The sequence below is a fragment of the Balaenoptera musculus genome, chromosome 13 (genome assembly GCF_009873245.2).
Source record: "Balaenoptera musculus isolate JJ_BM4_2016_0621 chromosome 13, mBalMus1.pri.v3, whole genome shotgun sequence".
Classification (NCBI taxonomy): Eukaryota; Metazoa; Chordata; class Mammalia; order Artiodactyla; family Balaenopteridae; genus Balaenoptera; species Balaenoptera musculus.
The window spans coordinates 54,297,908-54,318,274 of NC_045797.1; the positions used below are offsets into that span (position 1 = coordinate 54,297,908).

The window sequence follows — 20,367 nt, forward strand, 5'->3', positions numbered from 1 at the left end:
TGGAGCTAGTTTCCCCCTCCAGCCCTCGAATTTCAAGAGATGTCAGTTCTCATGCAAATTCATACCCGCCTCCCATGAGTTAGTTTACTTAGTATCTTCTGTAACACCTGGATCATATTTAGTTAATGATAGTTAGACTGTTAGTTTGACTTGCTCAGACATATTTTCCTCCTTACTAGACCGTGGTCCTTAAGTCTGTCTCTGGAGATTTTACAGAAAAGGACAATTATTGAAAGGTTTAATAGTTTTTTTCTCCTTGCTCTCTTGGCTGTGGGGATAAATAGTTGCGTTCTTGCTGTTTTTGTTTGTCCCATCCACCTCGTGCACTTGATTTTCCTCCTACTACTCCAGGTAAAGGACATGAAGCCAGAGTACTTGTTTGTTTTCCATTTTCCATTTCTAGCAGTAATGGTAAGAAAACTCAGAGCAGGTAAAAATCACTATTTTAGTTAAATTTAAAATGATCACCTTTGAGATAGAGTTTGAAGTAGAAGAATCTTCATCTGTTTTCACTTTAAAGGTAATAATTACTTGATACCTATTTTCACTAGTATACATCGAAGCCTATTATGATAACAGCAAATTTACATCAGAGTAATATAATGAAATTAATGAAAATTATTTTTTTATTTTGGATTACTTTTTTTCTTATATAAGTGAACCTAGTACTGAATTGGAACTGCACAAAGAGTGTTTTGAAGCACAGTAACCCAGGTGGAAACAAACATGCTGTATTTTGGTTTTGGTGTTTTTTTGTTTGTTTGTTTGTTTTTATTTTTGCCTGCATTGGGTCTTCGTTGCTGCGTGCGGGCTTTCTCTAGCTGTGGCTAGTGGGGGCTACTCTTCATTGCAGTGTGCAGGCTTCTCATTGCAGTGGCTTCTCTTGTTGCAGAGCACAGGCTCTAGGCGCATGGGCTCAGGAGTTGCAGCGCATGGGCTCTAGGGCACACGGGTTTCAGTAGTTGTGGTGCATGGGCTTAGTTGCTCCATGGCATGTGGCATCTTCCCGGGTCAGGCATCAAACCCATGTCCCCTGCATTGGCAGGCGGATTCTTAACCACTGCGCCATCAGGGAAGTCCCTTTTTGTTTTTTTTTAATTACAGTAATTACTTTATCCTCACTGTCTATTAAATAGATTGTATGTAACAAAAACAGGAAAGATTAAGAGTTGAGTTCATTGTTTTAATTAAGCAGTAACTGGTTTTGGATAAGTTATATTTAGCATCCCAATTAGAATTCTATTCTCCATATTTTATTACATTTTTCATTTTTACTTTAAACTTGCAATGTTTAAAATTCAATAAGATGTTAAGAGATAAGCCAGAAATGTAGACTATTACAGAAGCCTAGGAGATTTAGTTAATCTGACCTAGATGTTCTTTTGATGATTGAGATTTATTTGTGAAAACAGTTCTCAATTTCAAAATGAAGCATAGGAATATCTGCCGTATAGGTCAGTTGTCCTGCCAGTGACAGGCAGATTAATCAGCCACAAAAAGGAAGAGTTCGCCATAAAAGTTGTGCTAGTCAGATCACTGGCATTTGGATGAGCCATAATATTGAAAGTTATAAGTGAATGTAGCTCTTGCATTTTGCCATGTTCTAAAGAGGATTATCTAGTATTTTTTCAAGGGCTTTTTGTATACATTTGATGTTAGCTTCATTTTCAATGTAATGCATGTGAAACAAAACAGATAATGTGAGAAAATCCCTGAGTAGAAGTTGGGTGCAAATGTAAATATTAATGATGTTTGAGAATATATATCAACAGTTAATTTATTCAACATTTATTTCGTGTATCGGAAAATGTGGGTACTTGCACAGTTAGAATGAGAACACTTATACAACTTCTTCTGTACCAATTTTTCTGTCATTCTACCAGAGCTCTGAGATGTTAGTTCTTGTGTCAGTTTTTAATTTAACATTGTACAATAGTATTTTTTTTAAACTTATTTATTTTATTTATTTTTGGCTGCATTGGGTCTTCATTGCTGTGCGCGAGCTTTCTCCAGTTGCGGTGAGCAGGGGCTACTCTTCATTGCGGCACGCGGGCTTCTCATTGCGGTGGCTTCTTGTTTTGCGGAGCACACAAGAAGTGTGCTAGGTGCGTGGGCTTCAGTAGTTACAGCACGTGGACTCAGTAGTTGTGGTGCACGGCCTTAGTTGCTCTGCGGCATGTGGGATTTTCCTGGACCGGGGCTCAAACCCGTGTCCCCTGCATTGGCAGGCGGATTCTTAACCACTGCGCCACCAGGGAAACCCCTACAATACTATTTTTAAGAAATAAAAAGTAATGAGGACTTATAAATAAGAGATCAGATTTGAGGGTTGCCTGGTGTCATCCACAAAACTGAGTGGAAAAAGCAGTAAACGTACGTCCTCTGGACTGGAGCAGCCAGGGTAATGAGTGTGTTGTTTTCTTATCATAATGCTGGGATTGAAATGTAGTATTTAATAGGGAAGCCCTATTACAGATGATGAAAATACTGGAAGTAGAGTGACAGATCCTTGGAATTATATGTGAAGTGGTTTGCCTTTTATTTCAGTATCCAAAATTGTAAAGTAATTGTTTTGAAGCCAGAGTTATTGACTAAACCTTAGTAATTCCTAATTGAGGCTGTAACACACATCTCAATTACTGAAATAAACTAAGACTATGAACTAATTTTAAGTACTTAGCTTGTTTTTAGTACTTAGCTCTTTAAACGTTTAGTTTTAGATACTAGGCAAGCATGTGTGGTAATCAGAGTACTTTTATCACTGAGTTTTACAAAGCATGTTTCTTTAAAAGCCATTGGTTTTATCATTGTGACAATTGTTAGTAAGTCTACATAACATATTAATAATTTTTGCTTCCTGAATCTATTGGGATCTCTGAAGTGTGTGTGTGTGTTTAATTTGACATATTTTGGAGTTGATTTAGTCCATCATTTCAAGGTTTCTTTTTGAGCTACAGAAAGCTTAGCCATTTTTAATGATTAAAGATTTATGGAATGAAAATTGACCTACAAAGTAACATTTTGAAATAACCCGAATCTTCTAGACACTGGTTAAGTATAGGTTGTTTTAATCCTAAAGGTCTTTGATAACTGTGGGATTAAGTTATAGGTTTCTTTTAGTATACACATTTGGCAGGGAGGAAGCAGGGTCATTAGAAGGAAAACTATTTGTCTTTGAGGGAAGATTAACGTTTAGTTAAAGCCTTACCTTGTGTGCTGTATGATTATTTTATTTTACAGACTCCAGGCATTAGAGCTCGGCCTACAAGACTTCAGTGGTTTTGTGATAGATGTATTGCAAGTACTCAGGTTTGTGTTTAATTTCTGGTCTCACTCACCTAAAACTGTGAGTAGAAAGCAAGTGTCCTACATGTCCTGTGAGCGTTTGGGGAGTTCAGGAGATGCAGCGTTGCTTATCTTGGTTGTTTTCCAAATAAGCAATAGCTTAATTCTGGTTTCTGAAGTCCAGTGGAATCCCTAAAAATTTTAACTTGGGCTCTGAAGATTTTAGCTTGCTTCATTCTACTTGTTGGTTTGAGCAGGCTAATGTTGTTTCTTTGGCAATTTAAATCTGCTTCAGTCGTTAGTGACCAGAGGAGTCACTTGATGGGAGCCCACTGGAGTTTCTACTTTACCTCTACTCCAGCACAGATATCTGTTCACATCCTGCCAAGAAAATGCCGCAGGGAAAGAGGAGTTTAAAGTTTGGGTGGAGGAATATTCCTGTTAACAAATATAGATATACTCACTGAGTTCTCCACCGTAAATATCTTTGAATTCTACAGAATGCTCCTTTGTGGAGGTTCCCTCAACTAGATAATTATTCATGTGTTCTTGACTCCAAAGAGTCCTTTAGCCCTTTAACTTAAAATTTTTTAAAAATTATGATAAAATACATATAACATCAAGTTTATCATTTTAACTGTTTTTAAGTGTACAGTTTAGTGGCATTAAGTACATTCACGATGTTGTACTCAGTCCTTTAACTTTTGAAGTGAAGTTAATCTGCCCTTTGGGTAAAGTTAATTTGAAGGATTATTCAACTGTGATTTGTCAACTATAAAATATGTCCTTTACACAATCTAGATCCATCTGTTAATCTTATTTTTAAGGTTGAAACTCTAGAAAAATTAGTGGAGCTGACACAGAAGCTATTTGAATGCGATAGAGACCAGCTATACTACAATCTGTTAAAACTGTACAGTAAGTAATCTGACTATTCCTCGTGTTTTCATTTTGAGACATTTATTCTGTGGAAGGCAGTGGCCAGAAAGGAGTATCAGGCTACGGGAAGCTCCAGGGGCCGTCAAATGTGGAGTCTTCACCAGAGGCTCATGTAGAAGCCAGATTGAGTTTTATCACAAAATGTTACATTGTATCACTAGGCACCCTACAGTCTTCATAACTTCTGACATTCTTGCTGCAGAATGAGAAGGTGAGAAAAATCCTCATCAGAGCCACAGAATTTAATAGGAGTTTTTGAGGAGAGACTATTCTTTTTTTTCTTTTAATTTAATTTCTTTAGTAGATTTATCAGTCACTTCTATAAATAAGTAATCACTGACATGTTCATGTATATAGATCTTTTTCCAGAAAAATGCATATTGATGTACAAACTCATTGCTGAACAATTACTTTTTTAAATGTGATTGTATTATAATGTAGTTTTGACTCAGTTCTATATTACAAACGTTCTTCTACATTTTATCACCTACAAATGGCTACAGTGAACAGATATACTAGAATTTACTCAACCAGTCTCCTACTCCTAGACAAGTGAATAGATTTCAGTTTTCCATATTATAAAATAACACTGCATTAGTCATCTTTGCATCTAATCTTTGTTCACACCCTTAATTGTTTGCCTAGGCTGAATTTGTGTTTATATTAAGGGTTAAAAGTGATGAACTTTTCTGAAACCTTTGATCTCTATTGTCAAACAGTACTCTAGAACTGTGCAGTCTCTTAGGGTATTTGGGTAGAGAGGAACAACACTTAGAATAGTCAGTGACCTTTCTTCCTTCCTTTCCTTCCTTCCTTTTCTTCATAGATATTTTTTTTTATTTTTTTTTATTTTTATTTATTATATTTATTTTTGGTTGTGTTGGGTCTTCGTTTCTGTGCGAGGGCTTCCTCTAGTTGCGGCGAGCGGGGGCCACTCTTCATCGCGGTGCGCGGGCCTTTTCGCTATCGCGGCGTCTCTTGTTGCGGAGCACAGGCTCCAGATGTGCAGGCTCAGTAGTTGTGGCTCACGGGCCTAGTTGCTCCGCGGCATGTGGGATCTTCCCAGACCAGGGCTCGAGCCCGTGTCCCCTGCATTAGCAGGCAGATTCTAAACCACTGCGCCATCAGGGAAGCCCCTTCATAGATATTTGATCTAGATTTATTCTTCTCTTTTTCTCTTGGGAAGTTTTCCTTCACCAAACATAGAAATGAATAAGGTGATTTCATTTGTCTTTTTGAACTTGTATTTATTATCATTGGAAGCTTTGTCTTACATCTTGATGGTGTATGTAAAATAAGACTTGCTGTAAAATTTACATTTCATTTGTTGGTTGCATTGACATACCACAATGTAATTCTTAAAACTTTGGCTTGAATATGATCAGATTCTGGCACACAGTGCTGAGGTTGTTGTTGAATGTATAGAATTTAAAAACTTAGGTTTTAGGTATTTAGTCCTTAATTAGTGGATTATAACCTGTATTTGAGTGCTGATTCTCCCTCCTTCCCCTGCTTTTTCTTACTTTTGAAGAACTGTTTCTTGCTTAAATTCTAATTTTATGCAAACTAAAAAAGAAGTACTAAACTTACATGTCCAAATGAGTCTCAGCCTTTAAAATCATCCCCATAAGAAGACTATATAAACTTTCGTTCAGAAATACTCTGAAGCCCTTACTGTGCTAGCCTTTGAGGTAGGCACTGCAGATAGAAAGGTAGTGCTCTTCGGAAGAGTTAGACCTGAACCAACACTGACAATACCTTGGGGTGAAAGAACAGCGGTAAGGATGCATGAGGTACAGCTGTAGTCCAGGGAAGGATGAGAGGCGGTCAGCCTTACGGACTTCTTTTTCCTCTGCAGATGACCTTTTGCTGTTGCTTTTTTAAAAAGAAAGAAAAGAAAAAACAACTTTGAAGTTCATCTTAAAATTTCCTTTAGGGATAAGCAGGAACTCTTATAAATAAACTCTGAGGTTTATTACCCTTTTCTTTTCTTTAATCCCCTCTATCTGTTCTGATGGACACCCCACTTCCAGCTCTGTATTTGAGCCAGTAGTCAGAGGCGCTCTCCTCTCCTTAGCTGAGGAGCCTGTGAGGCTGAGGTAACATGAGGGTGGCCTCTCATGGAACTGGAAGCTGGGGGAATCATTATAGGGAAGTATACTTTTTAACCCAGTTTGTTTACTTCCCAACTTCTGTACTGCTATAAATCAATAATGTGGTTGTGATAACCCTGATCCTTCCCTTTCTGAAGAAGAAGCAAGGTTTCTGCTCCTGCGACCTGGCCCCCTCCGTTTTGCCCTCTGACTTGGACCACTACTTAAATATGTCAAGTAAAGCACTGTGGACTCAATTTATTTGAAAAGGAACATACAGTATGGAATGACATATGAAATGTGGCCCTGTAACACATGAAAAAAATCCATGTTTTAGATTGTGGATTTCTGAGAAAACAATTTGTTTCATCTATTGGAATTTTTTATGAGCTCATTCTTTTTCATGATGTAATTTTCACCCTTGAAAGGAGTTCATTTAATTATTTGGATTTATTTGTTAAAGAGCAGTTTTGCTTGTTTATTTTAAAACAGTACCTTTCACACAGGTATACACACTTTTTTTGTTGTGAATTACAACATACTGTGGAAACATGCGCAAGACAAAGATACATTGCTCCATGGTTTATGACAGCAGCATCCATATGACTATAATCTAGATTAAGGAATAGCAAATGTAACTCTTTCATTCCTTTAAATACTAGCTGACCTAAACGTGCTTTCATTTTCTACTTATTCCATATAATATGATGTTCATAGGTGGTCTGTTACAAGAATCTGCCATAATTCAAACTTCACTTCTATCCTTTCTAATACATTTTGACCTTTCATTGTGATAGTCTTGTAAAATTAGTTCCTAAACATTACATGAATGAAACAACCCCCTCACCTGCATATGTACTATTATTTCTAAATGACAATACTATAAGGAATATTTTATTTCTAAATGACAGTATTTTCACCTTCTTACCATTTTCTTATATTTGAAACACTTCAGTTTCTTTACATATACAAAGTTAAGACAGTTTATTCTTTGTATACATACAGTACTCTAGCCAAAACTAAAGCTGCCTTACATTCATAATTTTGTAATAAAAATTCTTTGAATGTATTTTTAAAACCCCAACATTTAAAACCTGAGCATTTATCCTAAGAAGTTATTTATGTGCTCTTTTCTTCAAGTACTTATGACCACTGACATTTCTTTTTACGTTGTGTGGTCTTTTCCCCCCCTCCATTATTACACAAATACAACATGAATATATTCTAAATTACTGAAGATTCAAGCAGTACAGTAGTGTACAGAGCAAACTTTGGAAATGTCATTGTGTGTCCACACCTCAGAGTTCACTTGTCAGTGTCCATCCTTCCAATTCATTCTCTCTACATTTCTATCCATGTATTTTTTTACATATACACCTATAGTTTTGATTGTTTAATGCTCTACATGTTTCATGCTCTGTGTTCTGTGGCTTTTTAAAAATTATTATTAAATAAATTCACAGGAAAAGCTATATACTTGCTTTTTCTCCTCTTTTTTCTTTTAATTAATTAATTAATTAATTAATTTACGGCTGTGTTGGGTCTTTGCTGCACGGGGGCTTTTCTCTAGTTGTGGCAAGCGGGGGCTACTCTTCGTTGCAGTGTGTGGGCTTCTCATTGCGGTGGCTCCTCTTGTTGCGGAGCACAGACTCCAGGCGCGCGGGCTCTAGAGTGCAGGCTCAGTAGTTGTGGCGCACGGGCTTAGTTGCTCGGCGGCACGTGGGATCTTCCTGGACCAGGGCTCGAACTCGTGTCACCTGCATTGGCAGGCGGATTCTCAACCACTACTCCACCAGGGAAGCCCTGCTTTTTCTCCCTTTAATTACCAATTTCAAGTGCTGGTGTCCCTGGAACCTCCTAAGCTGATCATTAAAAAATTTTTTAATAAGTTAAAAAATTTTTTTTGTATATTTGTGTTTCAGTTTGTTGCAGCCATTATTCTTTTGGGTGCTCAAATTGTCCCATCTTTGGCCACTGGGAACCCCGTCGCATCAGCTCCTGTGTCATTTGACACACCCCATTAGTTTTTTTTTTTCCCCTGAAATACCTTTTTTTTAAGAAAAAAAATTTTTTGACATCTTTATTGGAGTATAATTGCTTTACATTGTTGTGTTAGCTGTATAACAAAGTGAATCAGCTATATGTATACATATATCCCCATATCCCCTCCCTCTTGCGTCTCCCTCCCACCCTCCCTATCCCACCCCTCTAGGTGGTCACAAAGCACAGAGCTGATCTCCCTGTGTTATGCGGCTGCTTCCCACTAGCTATTTTACGTTTGGTAGTGTATATATGTCAGTGCCACTCTCTCACTTCGTCCCAGCTTACCCTTCCCCCTCCCCCTCCCCATGTCCTCAAGTCCATTCTCTACATCTGCGTCTTTATTCCTGTTCTGCCCCTAGGTTCTTCAGAACCTTTTTTTTTTTTTTTTTTTTTTTAAGATTCCATATATATGTGTTAGCATACAGTATTTGTTTTTCTCTTTCTGACTTACTTCACTCTGTATGACCGACTCTAGGTCCATCCACCTCTCTACAAATAACTCCATTTCGTTTCTTTTTATGGCTGAGTAATATTCCATTGTATAAATGTGCCACATCTTCTTTATCCATTTATCTGTCGATGGACACTTACGTTGCTTCCATATCCTGGCTATTGTAAATAGTGCTGCAATGAACATTGTGGTGCATGACTATTTTTGAATTATGGTTTTCTCAGGGTATATGCCCAGTAGTGGGATTGCTGGGTCATAACCCCATTAGTCTTTGATAGGTCCTTATTTTCAGGCCAAACAAGACCATCCAGGCTTACGTGACATAATTCCTGTCCCAAACCTGGAGTCCTTATTTTAGAGGGGAATGATATTTAGAGACCATAATCAGGTGATTGACACATGGGGAATTTAGAAATTGCCCCATCCTATCAGTAATATGTAAAAATTTATCAGCTTTATAATTAAAATCCTGATCTCTAGAAGTCTTCATCTCTTAGTTTAAATACCATAGAAACCCCGTGTGAAGTGCCAACTGTTGTTACACACTGGTCAGATAGCTATAAATGAAGCCCCATAACTATGTCTGTTCCTGTAAAATTCACTGATAGTGTCAAAAATCTTTGGTTTTATAGCTTAAGAGTTCTCAAATCATTTAGTAGTCAGCGCTCTTTTTCTTTAAAGAGGGCACGGTGAGTTCCAGGAAAGTGATGGAATTATTGAGGGAGTGTCCATTCCCTGGTCACAGCCCAGGTTTGTGGCTGTTTGATTCTTCAAATAACAAGTATATTGTTGTCTTGGTTGAAGGAATTTTAAGCCCCAGAGGGATATTATGAAAGAAAGGCATGGCCCTCTGTGCCTTCGTGAGAGCTCGGCTGCAGATTTTGTCACTGACTAGTTTGATTGCCTCAAATTTTTGTTATGTATTCTGTGATCCGGGTACATTTCCAAGATTTTTTTTTTTCCAAAAAGAATAAGTGTGTATATCTCAGTTGTTCTATGCTGTGTGCACTGTCTAGTTCTCACCTGCATTTTGAAAAAATTTTCTTGTTACAAGCTGCTAGTCCATTTGAACAGGTGCATCTCTGTTATGTCTTGTCCTCCCAAAGTAGAAGCTTTCCATATAGTTTGTGCTTTTTTAAAAAGAATTATCTTCCCAGAGTTCTTTCAATCTGAAGACAGAGTTGTACCTCATCCACCTCTTCACTGTCTGAAATAGTTATGTTAGCTTAAACATTAATCTCTTTAAAAAACACCTTAGCAGGGCTGTTCCCAGCGCTTGGAAATCTTCCCTGTGTCCTCCACAGTCCATAGTACCCTTTGGCACAGAACAAAAGTGGTTCCCCTTGCGCCTTCTACAGAATTAAAGATTTGGGGGCTTGGGTTTTTGTTTTTAATTTATTTAATCAAATAAACTAAAGTGTATTTGATAACCTTCATGTATAAAGTTTTATACATTAACATACTTGAAAAATTACTCTTGAATTTTATATTACATGAGAACATTTTAATGGAGGAAAAGCGTAATTAGCTTATGAGAGTCTTGCTTTGAAAATTGATTGTAAATTTAATAAGGGTTTTATATTAGGCTGATTTTTATTGTCAAAGTATGTATATCACTCTGAACTTTAGGTTAATTTCTACTGTTTGGGCCACCTTTCAGCATATTCCTTATGAAAGTTTGGGCTGCAATCTTTGTATGACCTCTGGGAAATGCTCTACTTGTTATCTTTTTCTTTATTGCAGGTTTCTGATGGAGTGTGAATGTGTTTCGTTTTTGTTCTTTGAGTTTTTTACTTCCAGGAGTCAGTTATCAAAAAGCTTAGCTTTTCAGTTTTAGGGTGGGAGGGAAATCTAGGAAAATTCCATGTGTTTTAGTATTTTGGTATTTTTGAGAAACAAATTTACTCATGTTTTCTGGAATATTTGTGTCCTGAAACACACCCTCTTCCTGGAGCTGACCATACACCATTAAGATATTCCTTATTCATATTAGCAAATTTTTTTTAAAAGGCCACATTTAAAACAATACTTCTTTGTGCATAATAGGTGTATTGAATTTAGTGTCATAAGACATTTTTCATATTTTGCTCTAGTTTTTCACAAGCAGAAATGGCTTGATCTTTTCTTTTTTCAAAACCCGTTAGAATGTTTAAAAATAAAGTCTTGATTCTTAAGTCTTTGCTATTTGTGAAGACTAGGTTACCACATAGAAGGAACTAGATATTTCATTATGAAGGAAGCTGCCTATTCCTTTCCAATAAACTTCCTGTGATCTTACTTAGTCTGAGGGCATTATGAGAAATCTATTATACACTGACATAGAAATTCTTCAAGTTGACAGAAGGGACAGAATTCTCCCTACTTAACTAAGGGAAAAAGGTTTGTTGATTTGTCAGTTTTGGCAAAAATCATACATTTGCACACTTTCAATCATTTTAGACCTTCAGCTGTGTACTGTACTGTATATGTGTATCCCATCGTCTTTCCAAAGTCTGCTGGTCATAGTTGAATTGTTACCTGTTTCTGATTTTGATTTTAACAGTGGGCAATTTCTCAGTTACTTTAAAAAGGTAAACTTTGTATCAACATGATTTTCAAAGTTCTTAATAAAGTGTGGGGTTTTTTTTTTCTGTTGTTTTTTAATAGGTAATTTCTGTGGTTTAAAGTTCAAAAGATACAAAAAGGTATACAGAAAGAAGTCTTACCTTTGGTCCACAATCACCCTGGTCCTTTCCCTGGAGGCAGTGTTTGGAATACTTCCTTCAGCATCAAATAAAAATAGTTCTAAATATTGTCATGAATTCTACTTAGTACGTTCATTAATTTCTGCTTATTTTACAGAAGTGAATGGTGACTGGCAAAGAGCTGATGCTGTCTGGAATAAAATGCAAGAAGAAAATATTATTCCTCGTGGGAAGACATTAAGGTTATTAGCGGAAATCCTTAGGAACAGTAACCAAGAGGTTCCATTTGATGTACCTGAGGTAATTTGTTTTTAACTGTAAGCATAACAGATTTTGTTGTTTGTCTATAACTTTAGGTTATAGATTAGCCCAGCTTTACACTGAAAAGGTCACTGTTGTGTTTACCACTTTTTGTTTAATTGAATAATTTTATTTTTAAGTTGTGGTATGAGGATGAAAAACATTCCCTGACTTCATCACCTTCACCTGTAGAAGTTAGTCTCCAGAAAGAGCTATTGAATGCCTGCCACGGGAGGAGAGACAAAGGTAAACGTGTACACTGGCGTCTTCTTTCTGATAGCAACATGGGATCTAAGCCCAATAAATTAGTAGTGATCTCGGATAGAGATGGAACTTAAATTGTATGTATTAATTATTTTCTTTCATTTTTTAAGTTAACAAAGACATTTTGGGACAATTGGGAAAATTTAAATATCGACTGAATAGTGGGTCATTAAGGAATCACTCATTTTGTTAGATACGATAACAGCATTATGATTTATAGGAAAATGTCCTTAAATTTTGAGATCTGTAATGAAGTATTGAGAAATGGGGAAAAAAATCAAGATTTCTGTAATTTATTTTAAAGTGCTTAAGCCATAAAGAAATGGTTAAACAAATCTGGCAAAATGTTAATTATTGGGTGTAGATGATGGGTATATGGAGGGGGTTATTATACTATTCTTTATATTTTTCTGTACATTTGAAATTTTTCATAATAAAAACTAAAATAGGCGTGCATTTTTTTCAAAAATTACACTTTGAAAATAGCATTATCATTAATTTTTTGGCAAGTGTAATTGTTACATATTTTTACGTGAAAGCAAAAAATGATTAGGGTGTTAACCATCACAGTAGTGTATGTTAAGCAGTATCTCGAGGTTGAAGGCAGGACATGAGCCCTGTTTCTTGTGTTTCTTCCCTTTCTTCAGTGGTAAACTTTCCTGAAGGTATGCCTACCTCTATTGTGACTACTTTAAAATTTCTTTGACCATCTTGAACCCTCTGATACAAGCTTGCCTATCACATTCTAGATGTTTTCATTTAGACTTTGTTGTACTCTCCCCAGACATATATTACTTTTGTTTCCTTCATTTTTGTTAATTTTTCTCCATAGAATGCTACTGTTACCTTTAACTCCTCCAGTTTTTGTGTACATTTTCTAGTATGCTTTATGATAATTTAACCATTATGCAGCAGATTTTCTTTTCATTTTAGTATTGACAGTTTTGAGCTCCCTTCAGTAGAAAGTCATCAATTTAGAAATTTATAGAACCTTTTAATTTCTTTTTTTAATATTGTATTTTTAATTTAATTTAATTTATTTATTTATTTTTGGCTGCGTTGGGTCTTCACTGGTGCGCACTGGCTTTTCTCTAGTTGTGGCAAGCGGGGGCTACTCTTCGTTGCGGCGCGCAGGCTTCTCATTGCAGTGGCTTCTCTTGTTGCAGAGCACGGGCTCTAGGTGCGTGGGCTTCAGTAGTTGTGGCACGTGGGCCCAGTAGTTGTGGCTCGCCGGCTCTAGAGCGCAGGCTCAGTAGTTGTGGCACACGGGCTTAGTTGCTCCGTGGCATATGGGATCTTCCTGGACCAGGGATCGAACCCGTGTCCCTTGCATTGGCAGGCAGATTCTTAACCACTGCGCCACCAGGGAAGTCCAAACCTTTTAATTCCTTAACTAGAAATTTTGTGACACTGACATAAAGTGTCTGAAGGAGGAATTAAGCTAAGCTCTTATGCTTTAATACTGCAGAGTAACTTTTTATTCTTTCTGAGTCATTTTCCTTTGTTGCATATTCAGTCTATATATCCTTGAGTCTTTCACCATGTATCTCTTAAACCTAAATATAAAGTTCATTATTATCAATACTATTTAAATATTCTAATGGAATTTTGATTTGATTGAAATGAATGTAAGGTTAGTGTATACTTCCTGTTTAAAGATTCCAAAGCTCCATATATTGCCTTTTTTTAATTGTTGTTTTTATTTAAGTAAAAACATTTTAACCACCTAACTAAATATAATGCAGTGTATATTATAAATGTAAAGATATACCCCTATTCTAGTTTTTAAAAAATTTTTTTTAAAATAAATTTATTTATTTATTTATTTATGGCTGTGTTGGGTCTTCATTGCTGCGCGCTGGCTTTATTTGCGGCAAGCGGGGGCTACACTTTGTTGCAGTGCACAGGCTTCTCATTGCAGTGGCTTCTCTTGTTGCAGAGCATGGGCTCTAGGCACGCAGGCTTCAGTAGTTGTGGCTCGTGGGCTCTAGAGCGCAGGCTCAGTAGTTGTGGTGCACAGGCTTAGTTGCTCTGTGGCATGTGGGATCTTCCTGGAACAGGGCTCGAACCCGTTTCCCCTGCATTGGCAGGCGGATTGTTAACCACTGTGCCACCAGGGAAGTCCCCTATTCTAGTTTTAATATACAATTTACACTTATCTAGTTGGTTTCATTCTGTTAATTCTGCAGAGGTTTGAGTTACTTTTGTGTATATCTCTGAATTGAATGCTTGGCAAAATATGAATACTTTGAAAATTGAATTCAAGACTACAGTTTTAGAAAACCACTAGTAAGCTCTTCTAGATTATTTTGTTACCTTAAATATTCAAATTGTACTTACTGTGTATTTTCATTCAGCCAAGTAGTGAACTATTATATATGCTTGTTGGGATGTAGCCAATAATTGCAGTACATCATAACTTCTAAGCTCTATTAAAAGGAAAATATATGCATTATGTAATGAATGATAGATTCTATCTTTTCTTAGTTAATATACAAATATTAAGATCATAACCTTTTTCTCTTGTTTTCTCTGAATTTACCTTGAAAGTTAACTAAGTTTTTGATATTGTCACTTCAGCTTAATTGAAGGGCTTATTCAAACTCCCCTAACTTGTAAACACAAGCATAATTTCTGCTTGTTTAGAAACCTCTAAAGTAGCTCAGAATGTTCTTCTGAGCATTAATATCATGTTCATTCCTATTTGTGTGTTCTATATTTACTTACATGGAGCTTTATATCCATAAAAGCTCTTACGTGATAGTTAGTCATGCCCCATCTTTATTGTGATTTGTTTATACACACCAGAGTGTGGATTGTAGTTTCAGTTGGATGTTTATAGCCAGGCAATTTTATTTCAGAAAAGTAAGTGACTGAGAAGTGTAGTTACTTCTCTTTTGGTAACATCTTTTCATTCACTGACAGTTATTGTGAACAAGTGAAATAAAACTGTTAATCAGTCAAACAAATGTTGCTTAGTTTACTTGTTAGATATCTGTATATTTGAAAATTGTATGTTTTTGTGTAAGTCCTGTCGTAGCCAAATAATTTGATCTCCTAATTTTAGAATTATAGGCTATACTCACTTTAATGCTGTTGTGTTGAAGTGTTAAACACAGTAACCACCCACTTATAAAGATCGCTTTAAAGTGAATCTTTTGCTCCCCTCAATCTAAATTATACCCCTGGTTTATTTGGACTTTAACACACATTTTGCAATTTATTTTGAAACTGGAAACTGGGATCATCTTTTGATAAACAAATTCAGAAGAGCTCTTTTTCGTTTTTATTGGCATGAAAATTATTGACTTTAGAGAGCTAGTATGAAAAATAATTTTAAAACGAAGCCCTTTCTGGTACCAACCATCTGGATTAAGTAGTAGTTTTCATAACTGTCACTTTGTTTTTTAAAGACTGGAAGAGTGATAACATCTGCTTGCTTGGTCAGTGTGTGTGTCTCTGTAGAGTGGTATAGTGAGTGAGTATTAAAAGAAGCAGAAATATGGGGGTTTGGGGCTTTGTTTTAGGGCTTTTCCCCCTCCTTTTTTGCCATTTCAGAATGTCATCTCATTTTTTGTTGTTTTTTTTCCCTCATAGATGCATTTAATATTTTCCTGAAAGCGAAAAAGCAAAACATTGTGTTCAATAGTGAAACTTATGCCTGTCTTATAAACTTACTGTTGATGAAGGATAATCCTACACAAGCAATGCAAGTGAAAGATTTGTAAGTATTAGTTCATCTATTAAACCTCACACTTAAAACAAAATATCAACTGTCATTAGGATTTTTCTAATGATGTATTGTAGTAGCAGTTGCTTAATTGTCTTCAACTAGTCACAAAAATTATATGAAATGGTTTTCTAATTTTATGGGGTTTCTTTTTTTTAATTAATTAATTAATTTATTTATTTATTTTATTGTTTTTTAATTTATTTATTTATTTATTTATGGCTGTGTTGGGTCTTCGTTTCTGTGCAAGGGCTTTCTCTTGTTGTGGCAAGCGGGGGCCACTCTTCATCGCGGTGCGCGGGCCGCTCACTATCGTGGCCACTCTTGTTGCGGAGCACAGGCTCCAGATGCGCAGGCTCAGTAATTGTGGCTCACGGGCCCAGTTGCTCCGTGGCATGTGGGATCTTCCCAGACCAGGGCTCGAACCCGTGTCCCCTGCATTGGCAGGCAGATTCTCAACCACTGCGCCACCAGGGAAGCCCCTATGGGGGTTTTTAACCTACAAAAAATATAACTTTTATTGGCCCTGCACACTGCAGTATATTTTATTTTACCTTATGTAACCTCACAGCTCATGTATTCTATTCATATGTAGAAAAGTAGTTTTTTAAATCATATTCTGTTTCTTGTTCAGCAACTCGATCTGTGTACCTTTTATGGTGGAAGCAGCCTGATACATGAAGACACCAAGGGCTTTGAACTTAGGCAAGGGTTTGAATCTTAGTTGAAAGCTCGTGGGAAAATTTCCTCCTATCTCTGAGCCTCAGTTTTTCTTCTGTATAATGAGTAGATGATAATGAATCTTACACTAATGATTTCTTCTAGTTATTGAAGGAGATAGAGTGAAGTAGAGAAAATATATGGTACTCAACACATTTTAAATACCTTTTCTCTTTCCCCTTCTTGTTTTGTAATCTGTTTAGTGGTGTTGGTGTTAGTGGCGGTAGTGGTTTTGTCTCTGGCTAGTTCCCTAGAGTAAAATACTTTGTTAATCAGAACGAGAATAAAGTTTTCTTCCCTGGTGTTGTGTCAGTTAACTGACTGTTGTCTTATCCCCAAGGAGCTACCTTCAAAAGTTAAGTAATTAATCAGAAAGGGCCTAGAAAGGAGAAGATCAAGGTCACCTGCTCTGGAAGGTACACCTGTCCTGTTGATGAGTCAATAGCTTTATTTTCAATGGCAAAGGTCAGCCTTTTCCTAGTATATTGTAAGTTTTGAAATAATCTCTCCTGGCTAACTTTTGGCCTTCAAAATTTTTAAGTTGCAGCACTTTTGGAATATTAGAATCCTGAATAGAAAATGGGTGTTTGCCATTCTTGGAATTCACTGGAAAACCTGGCTTTCATATTAGTGTTATGTTAAAGTTATACACCATAGGGCCGTGTTTACTGTTTATGTTTCAGTACATTTTGAAAAATACGTTGTGTATGACTGTACTTGTCTGTGGAAATACATCTGTATCTATTGACATATACACACACACACAGTATATATATATATTCATATATATACATATAAGTACTATATATATATGGATACACACATACACCATATATATCTATGATCTTGAATCACTTGTATGTCTTGATATAGGACAGTCACACTGAGACTTTTAAGTTCAGGTTTTTAATGCATTGTGTCTCATTTGTGTTTTTACTCAGTTGCTAATTAAATTATCTATCTCTGGAATACTCAGTACATCCTCAATTAGTGACTTGGAAAATGTGACATTGAACAACATCCTGTCATCTATAACCATTGAAGTCATCCAGGAGGTGCAGGTTTTTTCCTGCAGTTACTTTTCTTGGAAAATTATTATCTAAACACTATCCACAATTATCAAAGGTGTTTTGAAGCAACAGTGATTTGGGAGGAAAGGGTGGCAGAAAAAAGAGAGGAACATTTTGTGTTGAGAATTGGGTATGATTAACTGAGGAGATGGAAGCAAAGAAGGAACTTTTTCAAAAGTCTTTTAATCCTGAGGTTGGTCACAAAGACCTCTGAAATACTTCCCAGAAGTACAGATTATAATTCTTTCATTTTAATTGGGCTTGTTCTAGAATGGTGAGCCTCACATTCTGGTAGCATAAACAGATAACCCACCGCCCACCCCAAAGGTTCTGACTCACCTGATCTGGCGTGGGGCCCAGGAATCTGCATTTTACTAAACACCCCAGGTGAGTCAAGAATGACGTCTTAAACATTTTGATCACATACCATTATCAGTGAGCTGTACTACTGTAAGTATATGATATGTAAGTATATTATAGAACATACTCCAAAAATAGCAATTTTTTGGAGAATAAGATTTAAAAATAGAAACTTAAACATTTTCTTGCCTCACCCTAGAGCATTCACACAGTGTGCATACCTCTTGCTGAAGACCCCTGATCTAGAGTAGTTTTTCAAATTGCATTTATAACCTGTTAGTGGATCATGGACTCTATTTAGTGGGGCAGAATCAACATCTTTTTTAGTGAAATAGAATAGAAAATATCAAAGCATTCCATGTAGTAAAGATACTTTGTGAACGTTTGCTTTCAGTTATATGTGCATCTGTATATCAATGCACTGGTATGTACCGTAAAACATCTTACTATGTCTGAGTGAGAATCTTGATCAAACAAGTGTGAAAGCTGTTGACCTAGCAGATGGTTATAAGCACAGCCCTTCTATTTACACTTATGTCCACAACCTGTAAAATGTAGGTTTATCTTCTTTCCTTCCCTCCCTCTCTAGATGTTCATGAAACCTTTCTGTACTCCTGAGGTTACTTTTATCTTCCCTGTGTTATCCTTCCGGGAGTGTTTTGTAGCTGCCTTCCCCATGTAGTTGTGTGGGCCCAAAGAGAATCCTAGATGCCAAGCTTTAGAATGCCCAGAGGCACTTAATCTGGGGATCTGTGCACATCCTTTTCCTTGAACCAATAAAACGTTATATCTGACTATGAAGAATCGTATCTTGGATTAGATCTACATTGGGTACTTTTTTTTTTTTAATTTATGTATTTATTTATTTATGGCTGTGTTGGGTCTTCGTTTCTGTACGAGGGCTTTCTCTAGTTGTGGCAAGTGGGGCCCACTCTGCATCGCGGTGCGCGGGCCTCTCACTATCGCGGCCTCTCTTGTTGCGGAGCACAGGCTCCAGACGCGCAGGCTCAGTAGTTGTGGCTCACGGGCTTAGTTGCTCCGCGGCATGTGGGATCTTCCCAGACCAGGGCTCGAACCCATGTCCCCTGCATTGGCAGGCAGATTCTCAACCACTGCGCCACCAGGGAAGCCCCTACATTGGGTACTTTTGAAAATAACTCTGGACTGGGAATTCAGAAGCGGAAGTTAGAGTTCCAGTTCTCTGTTACTGGAGGAATGTCATATAACTTCTCTGGATTTGTTTCCTGGTTCCAGCGTTGCCAGTGTTCCACTAGGTCATCTCTTCCCCTTCTGGCTCTGCATCAGTGATCAGAATGAAAAACAGTTGTTGCTTTTTTTGTTAGAGGCATCTTTATTGTAATATGGTGTGACCAAATGAGCTACTGTAATAAGTGGTGGTACCCCCAGTATTATTCTGGCACTACTACTCTCATATTACTCTATAAATAGCAGTCTGTTACAGTTACCTACATGATGCCACCTGTTCAATCTTAAGAGCAGTTGTTTTCCCTGTGAACTAATGCAGTCTTTGTTTTTGCTGTACCTTTGCTGTCTCTAATGTGTTGCAGATTCACTTGACTACTAGTGAGATTTCTGCAGTTTTATCAAAAAGGTTATTTAACCTTCCCAACAAGTAATGGAACCTCAAAAGTAACAGATGCCTTTAAAATTTTTGAAAGAAAAAATGACTTTCTTTCATTTTTAGTTAGAATTACAACATTTCCTCGTGTTTCAAAATAAAAATTTAGGTATAGTGAATTCTTTCAAGGGAGGGGAACTGCTTATTCGTAGAGCAGTAATGGTTATAAATTGTTATTTTAAATCTCTGTTAACACTGAACTGTATTCTTAGGAAACTTGAGAATCATGTGGTGATTAGCTCTGCTTTATCTTTCAAGAATAGCACTTCATTTTCTCTTGTTCCTACTAGCTTCTTATTTTATTCTGTCTAAAAATACTGCTAAATTAATAACTGATGGTTTTTACTGGATTGGCCAGTTTTTGTTTTCCAAAGTAAGATAAATTCTAATCACTGCCTAATGTCCTATGTGCGTGTTATATAAGTACAATCCATAGACCAGTCATAGCTCTGAAATCTCTAATATGAAACTTTCCATGTGATACTGTCTTCTTTGGTTAAGACAGAGTAATTTTTGCAGTTGATTGTAAGTTAAAAGATTGATACCCCTTCACTCTGCAATTTTTTTTCCTTTATTTTAGCAGTTCTAAAAATGAAAAGAAAATGTCTGGAATTCTGTGCTGTCCAGTCCAGTAGCCACTAGCCATAAGTGCCCACTTAAATTTAAATTATTAAAATTAAATATAATTAAAGTTTCCATTCCTCCATCACAGTAGCCAGGTAGCCACATGTGGCTACCCTATTGGACAGCATGGATAAAGAATATTCTCATCATCACAGGAAGTTTGAT

The 20,367-nt window shown here is 36.7% G+C and overlaps 1 protein-coding gene across 1 annotated transcript in view; it reads left to right on the forward strand.

Annotated features, from left to right (window-relative positions):
* The window catches only part of LRPPRC (leucine rich pentatricopeptide repeat containing), a 115,195-nt gene that overhangs the window by 77,127 nt on the left and 17,701 nt on the right, over positions 1-20,367 (forward strand). Inside the window, exons 26-30 of the mRNA XM_036872415.1 lie at positions 3,241-3,309; positions 4,113-4,203; positions 11,653-11,795; positions 11,936-12,041; positions 15,657-15,783. Coding sequence (XP_036728310.1) covers positions 3,241-3,309; positions 4,113-4,203; positions 11,653-11,795; positions 11,936-12,041; positions 15,657-15,783 — 536 coding nt within the window. The remainder of the gene's footprint in view (positions 1-3,240; positions 3,310-4,112; positions 4,204-11,652; positions 11,796-11,935; positions 12,042-15,656; positions 15,784-20,367) is intronic.